The sequence below is a fragment of the Capsaspora owczarzaki genome (genome assembly GCF_000151315.2).
Source record: "Capsaspora owczarzaki ATCC 30864 unplaced genomic scaffold supercont2.10, whole genome shotgun sequence".
In the NCBI taxonomy this organism is placed as follows: Eukaryota; class Filasterea; order Ministeriida; family Capsasporidae; genus Capsaspora; species Capsaspora owczarzaki.
This window is the reverse complement of record NW_011887301.1, coordinates 502,430-521,458: the sequence shown is the minus strand read 5'-3', so window position 1 is coordinate 521,458 and position 19,029 is coordinate 502,430. Positions and strand designations below refer to the sequence as shown.

Here is a 19,029-nt window from a genome sequence, read left to right as displayed (position 1 = left end):
AAAAAAAAAAAAAAAAAAAAAAAAAAGGATTGGGAAAATCAAAGGTTTGATATATTTACTGGGAAAGGCGAACAAACACAAAGGCGACACACACACACACACACACATGATCAACACAGAAAGCGTGCAACAACACCAACCAGAAACAACAATGCGTACGGGTCCGACCGTCTCGGAGCAGCTACGCATCAAATAAAAGAACAAAAAGGAAAAAAAAGAAAAAAGGGGTCCAACAACTCTTCGTGGCTCTAAGAGTCCGGGGTGAAGAGCGCGACGAGCGTCGCATCGAGCATCGTGTAGAGCAGGTGCTTGGTCAAAATGTCGTGCTGCAACATGTCGAACGCACGCGTCACGCCGCTGATGGCGTTGGATCGGCCGACAACATGCTGCAGTGCTTCTGGGATGCAGGCGAGCAGCTCGGCTTGCGCATCTGCGCGAGTGCGAGCCTTGTCGTCCTCAGAACGCACAGAGCTGGAGCGTGACAGTGCCGTCACCGACGACGTGCCAGCAGCGGCGGAAAGCGGTGCCATATCACGGTTGAGGCGCTCAAAGAATACGGCCCACTGCTTTTCGTTGGTCATGGCGTGCATCGACTCGATGATGCGGCGATTGATTGTTTCACCGTGCATCTGAAGCAAAACTTGCTTGAGGACAGACACGGCTTGGCGACGCAGCCACTTGTCTTCGTCTTTGAGCATGAAGAGCTCGTCCATCAACGCAAATCCAGTTTCAATCAACAGGTCGCCGTCCTCCCCGCTAATGAAGGACAGCTCCGATTCCGAAAACACATCCTCGTTGTCGTCGGTCGTGGTAGACGCCGCGGCAACAGAGCTGCTGTCTGATGGTGCGGCTTGCGGCTCGGGTGTGGATCGAGCACGACTCGGAATTCCGCTGGCATCTGGACTGTTGCGACTGGCAGTGGCACCATGAAGGCTATCGAGAGGCGAAGCAGCAAGATCCGAGTCCACGCTTGCCAACCTTGTCGGAGCAGCCTCTGCTGAAGCGGGCACTGTTGGATGCACGCTAGCGGTTGCCTCAGCAGCCTGGATGTCTTCATCACTGCCATGCAAAAAGGACGAAAACAGCTTGCCCGAAACCTTCTTTGGCCCGTCTTTGGGGTCTTTGTCATCGACAAGTTTCTCCTTGATCAAGCGGAATTTGGCAGAAACTCGATCGAGCACACTGTCGCTATCAGCGTCGATCTGGGCTGGGGACGCGCCGTGGCTTGCTCCAGCGTGCGAGACCACCTCACCCATGTTCAAAAAGTTTGCCACCGCTTCGGTTTGGCTCGCTTGCGGGTCGGCAAGAAGCTGTTGCAAAAAGGTATCGAGCTGCACGCGAGCAGCTGCATGATTGGTTCGTTCCAGGGTGCTGCTCGGGAAATCAATGTTGCGCACCTTCTGGAGCTTTTGGAGTGCTGTGTGCAGGGTCGAAAAGTCGCGGAAGGACCGAACAATAACCCATCCGGTCTCTCGCACAGCAGGCAACGGATATTGCGCGTTTTCGGACGAGGAATGAGCCGTGTCTGGCGCGCCTAGTGTGGACGGGTCGTTGGTGGATGCAAGCGGGGCCAACGTGACAGCGTCGTGACCACCAGTGGCAGTATTGTCATTCCCAGCAGCAGCAGCAGCAGCAGCAGCAGGGGCCGGTGCAAGAGGCTGCACAGTCACGACATACTGAATTCGCTGCTTGGAATCGAGCTGGGTTTCAATAATGTGAGCCTTGTAGGCCTTGTCACCGCCACTAGATGCACGGGGCAAGTCTAGCTCTGGCGCGCCATCACTCCTTGACTTGCTGCGCAAGCGATCAATCAGGTTGCCAAATGTCGCGATGGCCTCCTTCACGCCGCCTTCTTGCGGCTCAGTGATCCCGGCGGTCGTAGATGTCGAGCCAGGACCAGAAGCTCCAGCAGTGCCAGTGCTTGCAGCGTCGTCTCTGACACCAAGCTTTGACAACAGGCGGCGGGTAGTGCTCGTTTCTTCGTGATGCGCATCAGCTCCAGTCGATTTGACCTGAGCATAGTGCACCGCTGCAGGAATGACCAATGATACACCGTGAGATGCGGCTTGTGACTGACGGTGAGCCAGCACAGAGGGGGCAGGGCGCGGGGGCACAGCTGGAGCCTGCTTGTGCGATTTGGTTCCATCGTGTTGTTTTGTGCGTGTGATGTCGCGGTTGAGACGTTCGTCGTCGTCCAGATCGACATCCGGGGTGTCATCGTGTTCCTTTGGAGTGAGCGTGACTGGCTGCACGACCACTGGGAGAGCGATCGGAGGCAATCCTGTGGTTGGAATGATGCTGTCACCATCGGCGGGAGCCGCGACAGCGGGCGCTTCGATATGAGCTTCGGAACTGGCCGTCGAGGGAGGTGCGCCGGGAGTGTGCGCCAGCGAAGTCGGCGCACCATCGGCTGATGTGCTCACCGGTGTTTCTACAACGGCCTCGGTCGCAGCACTGCTCACGGAAGACGCAATGTCGGCAACGGAGGTCTGGCTGGCTGACGACGGGATTGTTCCAGACGTGGAATTGCCGGTTGCTGCAGCAGGGAAGGAAGCTTCACCAATAAAATTCGCATAAAAAGAGCTGGCCAAGAATCCAGGCAGGTGTTCGCACAAGCGTGCAAACACCTCTGACTCGATAGGGCGGAACAGCTCCAGTCCAGGCGTCACGGTCGAGTCTTCCAGTGCTGAAAGCACAATGGCCAATGCACGACTACCAAAGCAGCAAAGAGCGTTGCGGGTCAGAACTTGGCACCCTCCTCTCTCACAAAGAGCCCCCAGCAAAAACCCTCAGCAAAAAACAAAGCAGCAGCAACAACAACAACAAAAAAAGCACGCAAACGACGCGCCTTGCCCGCATACCTGGACACATGGATGTGGCTGGGACTGTCAGGCTTGAGGTGCTGCTGCACAATGTGCCGAGCCTCTTGACGACACATTTCCGCTTTGACAACGGGTGTGGAAATGGTATGCACTCCTGCAGCAGCAGCCGTCACTTGACGGAACTGGTCTGCGTCAATCCAAAACTGCAACAGTGCCTTGGCATTCACAGAGGTCAAGTAGTCCATCAAGCAGCCAAATGCGGCATTGCTTCGAAGCAAGCGGGTCATCTGCACAGCCGCCTGGACGGGAGTGAGGGTAGGCGAGGCTTGTAGTATCATGGTCGACTCAGGAACGGACAATCGCGCGAGCTGAGCAGCCGTCACATTGGCGTCGACATATGCATGGGGCTGTTGCTTCACCATCCACTGCAGCGACGCTTCGTTGGCTGCATCGGAGATGAGCGTATCCGTGCTTTGTGTAACATCCGTGGATTGAGTCGTGTCCGTGCTTTGCGTGTCCGTGCTTGACGTGGACGTTTGAGTAGCGGGAGAGTCAGACGCCGACGTCGGTGCAGCCCGAGCAGCAGCAACAAGCGCAGCTGGACGCGGAGGACGAGGCGGGGGAACTGGCTTTGCGGCAGCGGGAGCAGCAGCAGCAGCAGCAGCGACAGGCGAGGGTGTTGCAGCGGTTGCACTACTCATCGCAGCTTCGTTGTTTGGAGCGTGTCCAGTGGCATCGTCCGTCACGGTGGCAGGCGTGGAGCTGGCAGTGGAGGCAAGGTCTTCTCGAAGCAGCAGTGTCAGTTCAAGCATCAACAGGCCGCTCTGAACCCCAGTTTCAGGGTCGTTGAGAGCGTGCCAATGCTTGCTGGCCTTGCCAGGTGGCAGTTTTGCCAAATCGATTCGTTGGGTCCCCAACAAGACTAAAGCGGGAAAAGTAAGCATGTGAGGAATTTTGAGGCGCAAAGTTGTCAGATGGAGCAAGCCCTCCCACTCCAAGTTTAATTTGTCTCATTTCCTTACCGTTGCTGCTGGGATTCGAGTTTGGACAATGGTACAGTGATACAGTCATGTGGAAGTCACCTTGAACTGAAGCAAGTGGCACAATTGCCTCATCGTTCCAGGTGGGTGAGCCAGAGGATGGCGGGGTTTTGGGTGTCGAATGCTCGCCGGCCTTCGTCTTCAGTACAATCTGACATGTCAACAGACCTGTGCGAGCGGAAGACAAAGGAAGGAATGATCAGAACCAAGTCGTAAGCTGCTGCAATGTGAAATAAAAAAGACCCTAAACGAATCACGAGCGCTGTCTCGCATGTAATACCTTTCACATTGGTGTGAAGAATACTTTTGGCTTGTACCACTGCGGAGAAAATAAACAAGATCAGCATACCGCGCAGACACGACGGGAGACAAAATAAGCGAAAGCTCATCGCCAACAAAAGTGGCAAACAAACGCAGCTCGTTACCTTTCAGCTTCACCCGATCGTACGGCCGCAACCTCTGCCGCAATAGCATGGTTAGCACCATCTGATTAATATAGTCCGGATCGGCCAGATACCGCACGGTCGGGAGCAAGCAGTGCTGAGCAATAATTTCGCGGAACATGTGTCGAAACACTTGCGACTGGTTTTCTCGTTGAGGCGTCAGCTTGAGAATGAGCACGTCTGCGACCTGGCGCAAATAGCGGAGCTCGTTGTCACGGCTGCGCACAGCAAAGTGCAAGTAGGGATGACCCGGACCTGCGGGCCCAAAGTAGGCTGCCACGTCCATGCCGGACTCCTCCGCTGCGCGGAACTGACGCAAGTGCACGATAAACATGTGCACAAATCGGTACACTGTCAGCATGGGCAGGTCGAATCGTGGCGAGTACACGCGGAACTTGAAGAACGCGCTCACAATCAGCGTCTTGAGGTCGCTGAGGAAGGCATCGTCGTCGCCAATATAGTACCCATACCAGCCCATCACGTAATTGGCCACTAACGAGTCGCACAGTGTGGAAATGGCAGCGTGCAACGGAACGGAAAGATTGAGCTGGGGCGTGGATTGAAGCCCATCCCCAACCTGCGACAGCTGTCTCGAGCGTCTGCAAAGCGCAGCGGGCGCTGTGGCGGCCGATCGCTCAGACATGACAGACTCGGAGATGTCCAACACCGATCCCGGTGCATCGTTCTACAAGTGGATGGAGAGCAAAGCAAGTCAAGCACGTTCGTTGCTTCTCAGACGCACACCTTCAGAACATCAGAGAGCTTTCGTACCACATCTGCATCGCAACCGTCCAGCAGCTCTTGCGCTGCCGCATTCAGGGCCAGCCTTTCGCGTTCAGCTTGCTCTGGCTCGAGATGCTTGAGAGCTGGTTTTCGCCCCTAGAAGTTCAGTTATTGCCAAAAGTGAGTACATGTATCTAGTAGGAATATCTCACTGGAAACGCATTCGACCTGTTCGTCTCCGGTTGGGTTCCACCTCCCGCCCCCAATACAGATGCTCTCTCAAAATGCAATCAGATGCTCAGACTTTGATATGTTGGCCCTTCTTGTTGCAACGCGCCACCCGACATATCAAAATTTGAAAAAAAAAACAGGCTTCAGTGCTTACTCGCAGTGAAACGCAGGCCAACGCATAGCCGCCTGCTGCAGCGACGGCGAGCGACGAGCCGAAGAGCAGTAGACGAAGCGGACCCATGCCAGCGAACAGAATGGCAAACGCAACGGCGGCGATGGCTGCAGCGAGAGTCAGGCGTCCGGTTGCTGGAGCTGCTGGTTGACCTGGTTGAAGAGGTTGAGGCTGCCCAGCGAGTGCCGCGTACGTCTGCAGAACGAGCTCCTTCCACGCCGGAGCAGCAGCACCTGCAGTTGCAGCAGAATCAGGCGTTGCAGCAGAACGCGTCGTCGTCGTGGTCGTCGTGGTCGTCGTTGTAGGAGTTGTCTCACCAGCGAGCGACATCTGCTGCTCTCCAAAGTACGACGACAAAAGCCCGAGTTTCCTCTCTGCTCCAAGAAGGGCTCAGCAAGGGGGGCTCAGCTCTGGGTGTTGAAGTGCTGCCCGAAAAAAAAGAGAAAAAGGCTGAAATGCAACAAACAGGACAACGCAGGGATGAACGAAGATTTGGGAAAAAATCTCAGAAACCAAAGGAAAAAGAGAAGTGATCATTTCATAATAGAATGAGTAAAGAAGAGCAAGTGCACTGCGGTTACATCTCTCAATCAACCCAGCAGCATCAGGACGATCCAGCTTTGTATGTAATGCCATTTCGCATTCACATTCAGTCTTACTTTCTCTTTTCGCTGCGCTGGGTGGCCGCCATGTCGTCGCCGTCGCCTGGTCCATACCACCAGCACCACCCATCATCACAACAACTACAGCAACAACAACATCAGCAGCAGCAACAGCAACAGCAACAGCAACAGCAGCAGCAACAACCGCCGTCGATGCTGATTGATGCGACCGCACTCAAACGCTCAGACGAGCTCTTCCTCGCGCTGCGGCCGTTCCACGCGTCGCTGTGCTGGCCACAGATGCAGCAGTCGCCAGCACCAGCACAGACACAGGCACAGGCGACCGGACCCGACGGCGCGGCAGTCCCCAAGCCAGACGCAGGCCAAGCCGCCTCTCAAGCTGTCCTGTCGCTGCCTTCGGTGGAGTGGCTCTCTGACTACCTCGTCGCGGACCAGCCCAGCCACAGCAGCCACTCGACATCCTCATTGTCAGCATCGTCGTACTCTGATGCTCACAGCACGAGTCGCAGCAGCGCGCCGAGTCCTTTCGCTGGATCCTCCGCCGCTCCTTCCTCTGCTGCTGCTGGAGCTGCTGCTGCTGGTGGATCTTCCGGGACTCCCAGCCCGCTGCCTGCATCGACTGCATCCACCACACTCTGCTCCCAGCTCCAGTGCGAGCACGGCGTCCGCGCGGCAGGCCAAGACCCAGAGTGCTTCATGATGCGGTAAATTAAAAAAACAACACACAAGCCAAAAAAAAAAAAAAAAAAAAAAAAAAAAAAAAAAAAAAAAAAAAAAAAAAAAAAAAAAAGGGATCGAATTTTCAAGTGATTGGCGTTTTGATGCTGGTTTTTGTACGTTGTGAGTGAGTGGACTCGCTCTGTGTTGGGGGGGGGGGGAAGGGTCTTCTGGGATGGGAAGGGAAGGTCTTTTGTTGAGCTGAATTGAGTAGAACAAAGGAGGCGGGCTTTCATGGGAGGCCGGAGAACGATGAGAAGGATGGCCAATCTGAGACGACCGAGCATCGGCAAAATTTGGAGCCACAAGGCGAACAGACGATAAAAGCGTAGGGACAGGAGGACCATTCATCAGCAAACATCATTCAGCAGGAAGCATCAGAAGAGAAGCACTCACAGAAGTCGAGACCACGGGAGTGAGTGTGGGGATTGGGGGGGGGGATGGACGAAAAGCAGCCCTGAAGCACAAAACAAAGACAATGCAATGCAATGCGAAACAATATGCAACGGAAAAAAAAAAAGAAAAAAAAAAAGAAGGCAAAAGTCGGCTTCGGTCACATGTGAACACTTGACAAGTTATCGGATGTGGATCGATCGGATTCGAAATATGCTGGAATTGGGAAAGTGGAGACAATGGTTTCTGAGATTCACGACGACGCAAACATGTTGAAAACGGGGGAAAAAAACCCCCATACCGAATTTGTTCTTGTTGGTCAAAGTTTCCTCACGTTTCACCTTCTGACAGACATGGCAAGCTGATTGAGAAAATCTTCACATTCTTCCATCGCTACGCATGCCGTCGACGACCAAGGCGCACTCGCAAAGTTCCTGTAAGAAGAGTGTCGGTTCAGGATTTGTGCGTTTTTCGTTTGCGATTGCTGCATACCGGGTAGAAACTGACCTTGCAAACTCGCGTTTACACCACCTCGACGCAACTAGGGCTCTGCTGCTGTGACGCGAGCGGGTGATGCTGTTGCCAGCCCTGCGCGCGCAGCACCGGCAGCCTCGACTCGGCAGCATCCGCTGTATTCGCGGGATCCAGCAACAGTCACCTTGGCTGGAGAGGATTTGTTCCTCTACCAGTGCGCGTTGCTGTGCGCCAACTGTGCGATTCTTGCAAACGGCACTGGCAAGGCCGAGTCATCCAATGAGATTGCGGCTTTCAACGAGTACCTCATGCACGTCTTCCACCTGACGCCTGAAACCCACGCCAAATATCTCAAGCAAACCAAAGAAGCGCACGGCTCGAAGCGTGACGTCGAGGTATGCTGCTTGCGTCTGGTGATCAACAGTTCGTTGCGTTCTTCATCCTTGCACGAACCGACAAAAAAAAAACTTACACTTTTGGACTGCTCTTGATCTTTTGGTTGGCAAGATTTTGGTGCGCGAGCTTGCCAAGCAACTCAGCTTCCTGGAGGGCAACTCCAACCCGTTCTACAATCCCCAGGCATTTGCTGTAAGCTTGAGAGAGCGTTTTTGGTGATGCGTGTTGCGCTTCGTTTGCTTCAACACTCATCGCCTTCGAGCCACCTCCCCTCTCGCTTTGTCCCCTTTTTCAATCATCCAGAACAAAAACACGTATGATCTTTGGCGACAGCAAGAGCAGACCAAAATCCGACAGTTGATTGAACTCTTTTGGGATTCCGCCATTCCCGTTGTGAATTTGTCGAGTACTGGTGGATCCAGCTCTGGCGGCTCGTCGCATCCAGGTTCTGGCTTTGCAAACTCAATCACCAGTCCAACTTCGCCGCACGTCCGTTCCTCTACAACTGCTGCGGGATCTGCCAATACTTCTGCGAGCTCTTCCAATGCGCCTGGCAACTATCGTATCAGTCTCTATCATGCGCTGTATGTCACTTTGCTGGAAAAGTTTTTGCAATACGAGCGGTACGCGGCGTCGACATCCCTTGACGAGTCCCAGCAGGCGCAGTCGGCCGCTCTGAGCCCACCAGCTTCACGGCTGCTTTTCGAGTTTAGCTTGCGATACGGCATTGGCGAGCTCTACCGCAAAATCATGCATCTGAACTATCTAGCCAAACATTTCGAAAACACCATTCTCAGCATCCAAGAGTCGAACGCCGTCCTTCAAGACATTCTGCGTCTCTTGCCCCAGCTCCACAACCGAATGACCATTACTATTTCTGAGGTATGCCACCACGTGCAAAGCGTGTTGATAGTGTTGGTCGATGACTCCTGGTGCTTAACTTGTTTCTGCTGGATGCACACCAGAATGATGTTCTTCGGCAGACGGTTGCGCTCCTCCACGCGCAGGTCCGCAACAGCTTGACTCGAATCAAGCGTCTTTTCCCGCTCAACACTCCCCAAGGCGGCGTGGCAGGGTTGGTGCAGCTCTTGTCCTCGTTGATTCAAGCCGATCGCTTTGTTGGAGGTGGAAAGTCCAATGCGGCGTACAATGTGGACTATGTCCTGACATGTTATCTCAAGGAATCCTTTGGCACTACCTATCAGCGGTACGCTTTCCTCACGGCGTGCATTTTTTTTCGCGCCGATTGTATATTTGTCCTTTTTTCTCACACCCACACCTTTTGATGATTTCTCTCTCTCTGGCTCACCGCAGATTCCTGACGATTGCTGCTGACGTCGTGGACGAGATTCGTCAACCGTCTGCACCCCTGGCCAAGCACCAGACCGCACAACACAAGCTATCCACAATAACCTGCCCGTTTACAGCGTCTCAACTGACCTTGCTGGTGGAAGAGCTGGTGGATGAAGTCGAGTACTACCGAACGTACTATCAGGACGCCTTCACCGACCATTTCGACCTTGTCGAGCTCGCCATTGACGAGTTTTACAGCATGCTTTGCGCCGATGTGAGCTCGCTCTGCGACAAGTCCGCTCGAGGTGGTTTTGTGTCCGGCGACAGCGAAGACCTTGACGCGTCATTGATTCAACTTTCCTACGCGCTCAACTATTTGGACTCTATCTGGGGGCCTCATCTGAAAGTTTCGTAAGTGTGCACCTGGGCATGATGTTGGAGGAGCACAAGACTGACCCCGCCCTTTTTTTTTTTTATTTGATTGTCAGAGGCGAGGGGCACACGAACTGGAAAGAGTATTTCGTGCCGATCTCGATCAAATGGATGGACTCGATTGCGACCGCACTGATGCAGTTTGTCGACTTGGCCTTCCATCTGGACGATGTATGTCGTGCTGTTGATTTTCTCGTGCTCATTGCGGGCGATGGTGCAGGGATTTGCGCGAGCTCACCCAAATCTGTTTCATTCCTTTTCGACTGCTCTCTTCTTTGTTGGTTCTGGCAGTGGGAATCCTTCTTTATCGATAGCGAGGTGTTTGCTTCTGTGTTTGACACAAATACCGAGTTTGACCCGTTCCTGGGCCTCGCGCCCTTGCGACCAACCATGACGTCCGTCTCGTTGAGCAGCGACCAAGAAAGCAACACTGAGGAAGAGCATGTCGAATTGCCCAATTCAAGCTCGCTGATTGACACCATTTTCGCGCTTGCTCAACCTATTCGCTTTGTCAAGTCGCTGCAGTTCCTGGTCGAACCGGGGGCTGGGGCACAGCCGCAGTCGGTCAACGACGAAGTGCTTCTTTTCTCCGAACGACTCATTGACATGACCAGCAACATGGTGCTGCAGTATGCCAGCAAAATTTTCTTCTCGGATTTGCTGGACTTGCCCGATGGTGCTATCGACCCTTTGATTTCTGCTCTCCTCCCGAATGAGCACGACCAATCAGCACCGTACGAATCGCACCGACGTGGGTCGGTCATTTCATCGCAACCTCCGTCTGCACGCGGCAGCTTTACCGGAGCAATGCTCGCAAGTACTGGCAACGCCGGCCTGGTCGCGAATGGCGTGATGCTCGGAAGTCCGTTGTCTGGGCGGCTTCAAAGCATGTCCTTTTCGACCAAGAGTGGATCCTTCCTTGCAGCATCCGTCCAGCTGGCCGGGAGCACCCGCAACACGCTCGTGAGCAAGCAGCTGTGCCAAAACACGCGCAGCCTGTTGGAGGCGGTCATTCGCATCAAGCGCACTGGTCTCGCGTCTGTAGGCGGCAATTCAAGCTCTGTGACTCCCGGCATGTTTGCATCCAGCACGTCAGTCAAGGGCATTGATCCCGCGCGTGCTCGATCGCTCATCATGCAGCAAAAGCGCAAGCACTCCACCATGCGAACGTTGCACTACCATCAAGTGCATGGGCGTCGCATCCCCGTTGATCCCATCACTGACGAAATTTGTCTGCGGATTAACAACATGGAGGCGCTCATTGCCATTTTCCCCGAGCTCGTCTCAGTGTTGTGCGGAGGGGGCTTTGTCAATGACCAGTCGCCGTTCGATATGCAGCGACAACTCCAGCAGCAGCAGCAGCAGCAGCAGCAGCAACAACAACAGCAGCAACAACAGTCTCTGCAAGATCCCTACACGGCCAACTGGGGTTCGACTGGGTCGTTCCTTTCAACACACAGCGATCTGCACCGAAGTGTGAGCGCCATCTTGCACCAGGACGGCTCTGGAACTCCCGCATCCGCGCCTCGCACTGTGACCAACGCCTCGCTGCTCAAAACTCTGCATTACATCAAGCACGTGTATCTCTTCCAGATTGAAGCGGTCTGCATCCGCATCAACGCGTTTGTCAAGCCGGCACTTGAAATGCTCCTGTTCGATCTGCGGCTGCCAAATATCTCGATTGAACGCCGCCTCGAGCCCATTCTGGCGTACCTCAAGTCGCAGTTTACCATTCTAAGCAGTGTCATGTACGAAGCGAGCTTCCGTCGTGTTCTCTCCAGTGTGTGGGACGCGATCGTGGACAACTTTGAAGATGCCGTGCTTCCGATGCGCCGCCAGCGTGAAATTCCTGGAGACCAGGCCAAGACGCTAGAGGAAGCGATTGCCATGATGGTGACCTTCTTCCACGCCGATGGCAGCGGGCTTTTGCACCACACGCTCTACGAATCTGTCGGGTTTGTCATCCGGATGCTTGATGTGCATGCCCTTTCGACTTCGACTCTGATTGACATTTGGCTTCGTCTCAAGCGCATGGACCATCAGCGGAATGGCGGGGATGCCAGAGATCCCTTGTCCCCGATGTCGCCCGACGCTCTTGGGTCGACGCACCCCTCCGAGCCCAGCACACCGCATGGCGGTCTTGCCGATCCGTGGGGCGTTGCCTCGCCGACAGTGTTTGTGGGTGGCTCTGGCGTGCTGCTCAGCGCGGTTGCGCGCCTCGTCCAGCGCACCACTCCAGTGAAAAAGTCGGCCAGCAGCGGAGTGCGCTACCCGACCGCATCTGACGAGCGAACGTTTTCGCCTGTCTTTAACGGCAGCAGCAGCCACGGCAGTGCGGGCATTGGCAGCCCTAGCGTGGCAAATGGCTATTCTAAAGGGCAGCAACAGAACCGCACGAGCAGCCATGTTCAGCTGTCTGGGCTCCCTGCAGCAGCATCCAATGGTGCAGTGTCGGCAGCTTCCGCTGGCAGCCGTAAAGAGGCCGACGTCTTCACCGTCGGCTCGGTTCTCTACAAGGAGATGCACGACCCAGCCTCTGGCCCGCTGATTCGCGACCGTCGGCCTTATTTGCTCAAAAAGTACCCCCAGAGCTTTGTCGGCAGCGAGTTTTGCGAGTACCTTGTCAAGCGGAATCACTGTCGCAGCACCGAAGAGGCGGTCAAGCTCGGCCAGACGCTGCTCGAGCACGACATTATTGTCGATGTGATTAACGCCAGCCCTCCTACCGCCGAGTCGACGACATCCGCCGCGCCACTGAACTATGGCTCGTCGCAAATGGTATCATTACGCGCCATCACCTTCAAGGACGACGCGTCCAATCTCTATCGATTTGCGTGTGACGATGAAAGCGGCAAGCGCAAGCTCAACTGGTCTTTGGTCAAGGCCTGGTGCGCGGAGAACGAGACGTTTGTGACTCCCGACGACATTATTCAAGTGCTAATGTGTCGCAAGGACGATAAGGAGGCACGCACATTCCTGCGATCGCCACGCGTGACGTCGACGGCGACCAACACTTCTGGTGGAACATCGGGTTCGAGCTCGGGAGCCACTTCGCCAACCCCGCATTCCCACCATCACCACCACCACCACCACCAGCAACAGCAGCAGCATCACCATCACCACAGCAGCAACACCAGCAACAATCCCCACAACAATCATGCCTATCAGACGACTCAGCAACATCAGCAAGTGGTGCTCAGTCCGGCGCCTTCTTCTCGCGATCGCAGCAATTACTACTGAGTTGCATGATTGTGCTGTCTTTGCATTATTCGGTGGTTGTTGGGGGTTGTACTTGTTGCGAGTCATTGTTGGTTTTTTTGCATTTTGTTAACAATTCAGTCATTTACAGTGTTGTACATGCACTGTTGCCAGTTGAGCAAGCATCGATTTCGAAATACAAACCCAATTTCGGTCACTGAAGCACCATTGCGACTGATGAGTGGTGTTTGTTCAATTGTTTGATGTGTGAGCATTACCTTTATTTTGTTTTTTCCCAAATTTCTGAACCCAATTTAGATTTTTTCCTCACTCAACTTTTTTTTTTCTTTTTTTTTTCTTTCCAACAACTCAGATAAACAAACATCGAATTCTGCCAAACCAAGACAAATACAAAGAACAACGCCAAAAACAATGGTTTCTGGTAAATGAAGACTTGTATTGATTTTTGTATTGGAAGCGACTATTTTATGATATATTCCATTTCCACGAGGAAGCGGCGATTTCGACTTGCGGAAATTCGTCTGTGCGACTGTCTGCGCTCTGGGCCTCAGGGCGGGGCTGAGATGCCCGTGCCCGACCACCCTTCGGTGATTCTGAGCGCCTGGCGTGGCGGCGGCCGATTTGGCCAAGCGCTATGCACCCAATCGAGATCTCTCTTTTTTTTTTTTTTTTTTTTTTTCCAATTTTACTGCTGTATTCTCCAATAATGGCTGGAAGTATGTGTGTTTGTTCAACCCGCGACTGTCCAGCATGCAGTATCTGAGTGTTGATACCAAACATTTTTTCCTTTGAGTGAATTCGAGTGATCAAGGGTGGCTGAAACGGAAGTTGTCGTCCAAATTTTGGCGGGAAAACAAAGAGCTCAAAAAAAAAAAAAAAAAAAAAAAAAGCCGCCAAAAAACGCAAACTGAACGACTTGTTTGCTGGCTCATTGAAGCCTCGTCAGACTGTCTGCAGCACCTCTGGCACTTATTGCCCTGCATATGAAAACTCGATTTGAACATGAGCTGTTCCAAGTGGACAGGACTGAGGGTTTGCTGGTTGCCATTGAAAAAAAGCTTCTTGTTCAACTGTGTGTGAGACTGACTCTTCTGCTGCATCTGCTGTGCAACCACCAGATCTGGGCACAGGTCGCGCTGCAGGCAAGCGCCAGATCAAGCCATCTGCCGCGGCGCTGAGCGAAATGGAGAGCTGGAGCGACTCGGACGAGGAGAGCGACGGCGACTTTGACGCGCTGGCTGCTGCACGCAAGCTGGCCAAAGAGGACGCCGTTCGGCGACAACGCGGCCGACCAACACAGAAGCGATCGCGCGACGACGGCGATGACGACGATGATGATGATCAAGATGGTGATGATCAGGATGACGATGCTGATGATGATGATCAAGATGGTGATGATCAGGGTGACGATGACGATGAGAACGACGACGACGACGACGACGACGACGACCACCAAGACGACGAAGACCGAGGCCATCGCAACAAGCGCGCCAGGTGGTCTCGTGGCTCAGATGACGACGGTGGTAACGATGATGATGATGATGATGATGACGACGACGACGACGACGACGATAACGACGATAACGACGATGATGAAGAAGGCGAAGACGACGACCAAGACGACGACGACGATGACCAGGAAACAGATCTACAGACCATGTTCAACTACGATGAAAACTACGAGTCCGACGACGACGAGGATTTCGCTGTCAAGCTCAAGAAAAAGGCAAAGAGCAAGCAAAAGAGCAAGCAGCAAAAGAAGGTCTTCCACAAGAAGCGCTCTGCTCGTAGCAACCAAGAAGACAGCGACGACGAGGACGATGGCGGTGCTGCAGACAGCGAATTTATCCGCAACCATCGTCGTTCGACCACAACAACCCCGGTAAACTCTTCGTCGTGGTGTGGGGGTTTGGTTTTGGTTTCAATCGACATTCCTTTTCTCATTGGGAATTTGGTTTTGCGTCAGACCGTTTGCGCGGTTTGCTTGACGGGTCCACGAGCAGAATCAGCTGGCGTGCCAGAAGCGCTGCTGGTGACGTGCGATTACTGTCAACTCACAGTTCACGAAAGTAAGGGCAGATCTTCGGCTTCCATTCGTGGCTGAGTCAGGCTGGCATGTTGCAATCATTGCAAGCTCACTCGACGCTTTTTTTGAAAACATTTAGCGTGCTACGGTGTTCTTGGAACCGACGACGAAGACGATGTCGAGACGCAGCTGGAGGAGACTTTTGGCATTCCCGTTCGCACCAGAAAGCGTGAGCGCAAGGCAGAAGAGCAAGCTGCAAGGCAAGCGGCTGCGGCCAGCAAAGCGCAAGAAGAGAGCGCATCGGTGGAGTCACCAGAAGCAGATCAAGACGAAGTCACCGAGTTGTGGTTTTGCAATCCATGTTTGAGCAATGTCAAACCGGTACGTTGCCATCCCTTTTCCGATGTTGGTGGCTCAACGCTGAGCATCATTCTTTGAAGAAGCTCATTTCGCGACGCGCACTTGTTTTTCTTTTTCCTGGCCAGGTTTGCGAGCTGTGCCCCAACACTGGTGGCGCGTTTAAAGAGACAGATACTGGTGGCTGGGTGCACGTGCTGTGTGCTCTCTACACTCCCGGAACTGAATTTGGCAATCTCCGAACCATGGAGCCCGTCATCCTCAGCAAAATTCCAGCCACTTCATGGGGCAATGTAAGTTTGCTTGGAAGCTGCAGAGCATTTTGACTGCCATCTTTGCGTGATTTTGATGCTGAAATGTCATGCTGGATGCGAAAACAGACCTGCGTGTTGTGTCCCGAGGACTCGGCAGCCTCCACGGTCGGTGTTTGTGTCCAATGTGACGCCGGATTATGTCGTCAGCTCTTCCACGCATCTTGGTGAGTTGAACGTCGTTTCTCTCTCTTTCCCCCCCCCCTCCGGTCTTTGCACATGAAACAATCTCCTCATTTTCATATTTGGAATCTTGTCAGCGCTGTTAAAAAGGGTCTGCTATGCGAAGCTCCAAGCGACGAGGTTGTCGCCGATCCTTACTATGCCAACTGCATGCAGCATGTTGATAAGGGCCTACAACCGCGAAAGGTATGCGTGAAGGCTTTGCTGGCAGGCAGGTCACACCCCGCTCACCGTTTTCTTTGTTGCTTATTTTGGGATTCTATTTTGGGGTGGCGTAGATTGCTCAGTGGCGCCGGTACGAAGCTTCGCAAGTTGGACTGCGGCGTTCGATTGAAAATGTGAGCGAGTACAACCGTGCTCGTGATGTTCGAGCCAGGCAACATCACCAGGTCCTTCGATTGCAGTATATTCGCTACTTCCGCGACAAGTATGAGGCGCGGAAGCTTTCAAAGCTCCAGCTTCAGCGATTGCAGCGCCATGTTGACGCCAGCCAACTCCCCACTGCCTCGCTTCCCAGCCGTGCGGGCGACCCTTCCACCAGCGGTACTGCGGCAGTCGTGGATGTTGCCACCCTTGCCCCTACCGCGATTTGGACCCACTTTTCCACCAGGCTGCGCTCTGTTGCTGTGGATCCCAACCCCGCGTTTATGGAATACCTCCAACGTACGTTTGCCATCTCTTCTTGGAATCGGTTTTTTTTGCCCTTGGTGATGCGCCCTCGGTGATGTGCCCTTTTCTCCTTGCTTTCGTTCTACAACGCAACATCTGACCTTTCTTTTGGGGTGCTTTTTGTTTTGTGTCAATTATTTGTTTTGGCTCTCAGAGCGCGAGACTGGCATTCAGCAGCTGGAGGTTGCCATTGATCGGCTGAAAGCCATGCGCACTCGTCATTCCGAGGCAGACGCGACGAGCAGACTCGAGTTGAAGACTCTCGAATCTGATTTCGCGACACTGTTGACAGACACCCAACCGTTGGTGCAAACCATCTCAGGGCTGGTAACCTTGATGACTGCCGTGCAAGAGCCAGACGGTGCTGACCCTCGCATCACGCAGCTGACGCAGTTCATCGAGACGAACGCGCTGACTCCCGCCAAAATCGACGCCGCGAAGCGGGAGGCGTCTCGGTCGGCGCAGAAATTGCTGCAGCAGGAGGCGCAAGCGGCGACGGGTTCGGAAGCTGAAGCTTCTGCAGCTCCTCCACAGTCCAGCACCGTTGACTTGGACTCGCTTGTTGGCGAAGATTTGCTCAAGTTCTGGACCGAGCAAGACAAGCGACTGCGCGCAGAGCTGCGCGATCCGCAAGAGCACGCCGCAAGGCTCCGGCGTCAAATCTGGGGCTCGGACGAGGTCCCTCCACCATCCGAGTCTGCCGATGGGTCCGCTTCCGTCATGCTGACTCTGGACGGTCGTGCACGTCGCAAGCCTGGGCGCCGCGCACGTGCGCCCACCGCTCCAGTTGAAGATGCTCCTCTCGAGACTGTGCCTTCTGGCGACGCGACTGAGGCGATCGATGTTTCGGCGGGCAGCCTTGCTCTCTCAATCTCGCCACGTTGCTGCGTCTGCGACCAGGACACCGAGCCACACAAGCTCACCCACTGCGATTTATGCAAAAACTGGTACCACATTTTCTGCCTCGATCCTCCACTCGCCACCATGCCTCGTCGGAGCCGTGGCTACGGGTGGTGCTGCGTCAAGTGTGACCGTGGCTCGGACGACGACCAGTTGTCGCAGGCGGGAAGCTCTGGCGAAGATGCACTGGATGCCGCCGAGCGCCGTGAGGAACAGCGTCGCAAGATGCGCAAAGTTTCGCGGCGAAACGAAGACTATGCCAGCGGAAGCGAAGTTGACAGCGCAGGCGAGTCGCATCATGTGGATGATATGGACTTGGACGATGACGACATTTCCATTTCGGATGACGATTTTGACAGCGACGATGATCGACCCCGGCGTGCAGGCCGCGGTCGTGGCCGTGGTCGTGGCCGAGGTCGTGGCCGTGGCGGACGTGGTCGCGGCAGCGGACGTGGGCGAGGTGGTCGCCGAGGCCGAAGCAACGAGGACGAGACGTTGGCCGCAAAGCGACAATATGCCGCCGCCAACAACATGGTTGTGGATCGCGAAACGGGCGAGTTGCGACCGCGTGCCAAGCCTGGTCCCAAGCCCAGCATCAAGGCTGAGACCACTCCTCGCAAGTCCAGCCTCGAGCCTGATTCTACTTTGAGCCCTGATGCGGTCAAGAGCGAGCGCAAGCCTCATCAAAAGCCTGGTCCCAAGCCCAAAGTGGCTGACGGAGTACCAAGCTCCAGCTCCACTCCAGACAACCGTCGGGTTGATGCTCAAGCCTCCGCTTCCAACTTGGAGGCCGTCAACTCACAGCGTCGTGGGACTCTGTCGTCAACGCCGCCGGAATCGAGCAAGTCCCAAATGGTCTGGGCCGGAAGCGTGCAGCCTGTTGCAGCCCCGTCGCTCGCGCAGGCCTTCGAACAAGCCATTTCCTCCATTCGCGGCCCAGCACCTCCACACCACCACCAACAACAACAACAACAGCAGCAGCAGCAGCAGCAGCAGCAGCAGCAGCAGCAACAACAGCAGCAACAACAGCAGCAACAGCAGCAGCAGCAACAGCAACAACACCAGCAGCAACAACAGGGTTCCATCCCACCGCCTTCTTATGCCCCGACAGCATCTCCTGCTGTTTCTGTCAAAGTTGAGCCGATGCAAACCCAACCCGCGTACCAAGAGCAACGACCCTCTGTTCCAACCCATGCCATGCCGACGGCTGCAGCTTACTCTGGTTCCGGATATCCTGCCTACCCGTACCAGGGCCAGCCGACCGTAAGTGCCGACCAGCAGTATGTGTACATTTACCCCAACGACCCAAACTGGCAGCAGTACGCGCAATATTACCAAAGCTACCAAGCTCAGCAGCAGTCTGCAGCTGCGGCACAGGGAGCTCAGCCTCAAGTCTCATCCGCAGCTGCGCCCTCAGCCGCAGCCCCACCCTCAGCCGCGCACCCTCCGCCACCGACACAATAGTCAATCATTTCGTTCATGTGCGAGGGGCTTGTGGTAACGGTCAAATATACTGGAGAATACAACTCTTTTATCATTGCATGACTGTGCGAGTAAACCCCCAACCAACCAACCAACCCAAAAAAACACTACAAGAACGTTGTC

The 19,029-nt window shown here is 54.4% G+C and overlaps 3 protein-coding genes across 3 annotated transcripts; 2 read left to right on the top strand and 1 right to left on the bottom strand.

Moving 5' to 3' along the window:
• Positions 1–29: 29 nt before the first annotated feature.
• On the bottom strand, positions 30–5,955 carry CAOG_05971 (hypothetical protein). Its single transcript, XM_004345511.2, has 7 exons — positions 5,414–5,955; positions 5,077–5,184; positions 4,288–4,990; positions 4,143–4,181; positions 3,845–4,030; positions 2,862–3,744; positions 30–2,712 (listed from the first exon to the last, which is right to left on the bottom strand). Exons 1-7 carry the CDS (start codon positions 5,759–5,761, stop codon positions 249–251), a joined length of 4,731 nt encoding a protein of 1,576 aa, XP_004345561.1. The 5' UTR covers positions 5,762–5,955; the 3' UTR covers positions 30–248.
• Positions 5,956–6,090: 135 nt separating this feature from the next.
• CAOG_05970 (hypothetical protein) lies at positions 6,091–13,174 on the top strand. The gene is made up of 9 exons (XM_004345510.2): positions 6,091–6,758; positions 7,516–7,600; positions 7,710–8,033; positions 8,146–8,226; positions 8,338–8,916; positions 9,000–9,241; positions 9,349–9,738; positions 9,816–9,930; positions 10,051–13,174. The coding sequence occupies exons 1-9, from the start codon at positions 6,121–6,123 to the stop codon at positions 12,997–12,999; spliced, it is 5,403 nt and encodes a 1,800-aa protein (XP_004345560.1). The 5' UTR covers positions 6,091–6,120; the 3' UTR covers positions 13,000–13,174.
• Positions 13,175–13,305: 131 nt separating this feature from the next.
• CAOG_05969 (hypothetical protein) lies at positions 13,306–18,986 on the top strand. Its single transcript, XM_004345509.2, has 9 exons — positions 13,306–13,399; positions 14,097–14,860; positions 14,945–15,047; positions 15,144–15,385; positions 15,490–15,654; positions 15,742–15,839; positions 15,933–16,041; positions 16,134–16,518; positions 16,679–18,986. Exons 1-9 carry the CDS (start codon positions 13,390–13,392, stop codon positions 18,886–18,888), a joined length of 4,086 nt encoding a protein of 1,361 aa, XP_004345559.2. The 5' UTR covers positions 13,306–13,389; the 3' UTR covers positions 18,889–18,986.
• Positions 18,987–19,029: the final 43 nt, after the last annotated feature.